Below are 2,423 nucleotides of genomic sequence, written 5' to 3' on the forward strand. Positions count from 1 at the left end.
CAAAAGTGAAACGATTGTTTACCACTTTCTCCATCCACTTAGCAATAGTGGAGAGGAGAACGATGGGCCTGTAAGATTTCAGAAGGGTGTAATCAGTCTTATTCGGTTTAGGAAGGAGGACGGAGACGGCACGACGGAAAGGCGCCGGCCAGACGCCGTGTGAAAAGATCGCGTTGAAGAGGCGGACAAAGCCGACGAGGATGGCCTCGTGGCCTTTAGTACGGGTGGCAAGGACCCACTTGAGGAATTTCCACGTGATGTGGTCCCAGCCGGGGGCAGACCGGGAGTTGGTGGCGTGGAGGGCATCGAGGAGCTCTTGGCGGGAGAAGGGCGGCCAGTCGCGGGCCGGGAGAGCCGGCATGGAATCGACAATGGTGAGGTCTACGGGCCGACCTTCCGCAGAATGGAAGGTCGGGCCGGCGTTGTCGCGTAGATCTTCGGGGGTGAGGATTGGGTTGCCTAGGGAGTCAACGATGTCAGCAGTGTCCGACCGCCGTGGTTTATACCAGGCCGTCAGGTCCCAGACCCGGGCATTGTTGGTGGCGACATCGTGGATGCGCTGTTCGAAGAAGGCGCGTTTGGCGTTACGGATGGCCTTGAAGTAGGAGCGGCGGGCTTCAAGTCGTTGAAGTTGTGAGATCTTGGGGAGGGCGGTGTTGGAGGGGGTGTCGCGATGCTGGAGGAAAGCGCGACGTCGTGCACGGGCGGTCTGAAGGGGTGGGGTGGTGCGTTTAAGGGTGGTGGAGAGGTGTCGCTGTGCTGCTTTGGTGACGTTGTTCCACCAGGGTTTGGAGCGGACACAGAGATTGCGGGGCTGGGCATGGGATTCCCAGGTGGAGGAAATAGAGTCGTAAAGTGCCTGTGTGTAGAGCTCGACGTCGGGGCCAGAGTCCGGGCGAGGTGTCGAGTTGAAGAAACCGACGAGGGTCTGGGCCAGGTCGGTGAGGAAGTCCTCGAGATTGTCATCGGAGATTGCCGGAGGTCCGAGAAGGGATATGGGATCAGTGGGCAGGGTGACGTATAAGAGGGCGTGATCGGAGAGGCCACGGGCCGCAGCACGGACCTGAACGGAGTCACGTGGGTGGTCTCGTGGACTCCAGACGAGGTCGATGACGGATCCCCGGAGTCGGGGGTTGTGGGGGAAGTGCGTGGGGACGTCGACCGGGGAGCGGAGGTCAAGGTCCCAGGCGCCTGTGAGGTGGGAGAGGGTGAGTAGGTCAGTACGCGGGGAGGAGGTTCCCCATGAGGGGTCCCAGTCGGGGCTGTGGAGATTGAAGTCGCCGCCGACGCAGCGAACTTGATCTGGGAGGCGGGGGAGAAGGGAGATAAGGTCAGTAAGGACAGCAGAGTGACCTCGAGGGTCATTGTAGACATTAAGTAGAAAGAGAGGAGGGTCAGAGGACCGTAGCTGGAGACCGAGGAGTATAGCGTCTCGGTGCCGGAGTGCCGGATGGCTGAATGCGCGAGTAAGCGGCAGTCGGGTGTTGACGTAGCAGACTACGCGAGGGGGGTTGTCGTGATCGGTCTTGGAGGGTTCGAAGAGGCGCCAGTGGGAGTCGGACTGGGTGCCGAAGTATCTGTGGTCGTTGGTCCGGTCGCCGGGCATGGCGACGTTGCGTTTACCACCGGGTGCGGGAATGTGTTTGAGGGGGCCATACCACGGTTCTTGGATGCATAGGACATCGACGTGGCGAGACAGCGAGGAAAGGAGGGAGGACATATGGGAGGGATTGCGGTTGGCATTGTGGAAGACAATGGTAAGGGAGTCGAGGGAGGTGTGTTCTCGAGTCATTTAGAAACCGGCCAGCCCATGCCCGGGCGGAGGGTTGACGGAGGGGAGCGAGGGCTGGGCTGGGGCGGGAGCCGGTGGGTGAGGAGCGGTGGCTATGAGGACATGGACACCGTATGGGTGGGCAGTGTTGCAGCGGCGGCAGTGGGAGACGGTCGGTGCACGCATGGGGGTGGCGCCAGGAGTAGGGCGAGGGCGTATGTGGTTGCCAAAGGGGTGGCGGCAGCCACATGCGCGGCAGAAGGGAGAGTTGTCCACAGCGCCTGGGCGGTGACGGCCGTAGAGGTGGGAGGTTCCGCACGCAGTGCACGGGATGGGGAGGCCCATTTGGCGGGCGACAGCGGGATTCTGGGAAGGACGATTAGCAGTGCGGGCAGCAGTCTTACGTACCGGGCAGGTGGGAGAGGTGGAGGTGTGGGCCCCGTTGCAGAGCGCACACTGGATGGAGGCGTCCGGAGCCGCACGGGCCGAGTGGTCAAAGGTGCGGTGAGGACCAGCGCACGTGGCGCACTTGGGAGGGGACCGGCAGGCGCTGGCGGGGTGGCCGAGGGCTTGGCAGTTGGTGCATGCGAGGATGCCGCGGCGCACTGGGCACGCGACAGCAATACGGGAACCAGCCCCGAGGTCGAAGACG

General features: G+C 62.6%; 2 protein-coding genes across 2 annotated transcripts; both read right to left on the reverse strand.

Moving 5' to 3' along the window:
* On the reverse strand, positions 1-361 carry DICSQDRAFT_74399 (uncharacterized protein; the record flags this gene model as incomplete). The annotated part of the gene is made up of 1 exon (XM_007371843.1): positions 1-361. A coding segment is annotated over one exon (361 nt), but the record flags the coding sequence as incomplete, so codon positions are not given.
* A 90-nt stretch (positions 362-451) lies between these two features.
* Positions 452-1,792, reverse strand: DICSQDRAFT_74401 (uncharacterized protein; the record flags this gene model as incomplete). The annotated part of the gene is made up of 2 exons (XM_007371844.1): positions 452-676; positions 773-1,792. Coding segments are annotated over 2 exons (1,245 nt in total), but the record flags the coding sequence as incomplete, so codon positions are not given.
* Positions 1,793-2,423: the final 631 nt, after the last annotated feature.

Source organism: Dichomitus squalens (assembly GCF_000275845.1).
Source record: "Dichomitus squalens LYAD-421 SS1 unplaced genomic scaffold DICSQscaffold_362, whole genome shotgun sequence".
Taxonomy (NCBI): Eukaryota; Fungi; Basidiomycota; class Agaricomycetes; order Polyporales; family Polyporaceae; genus Dichomitus; species Dichomitus squalens.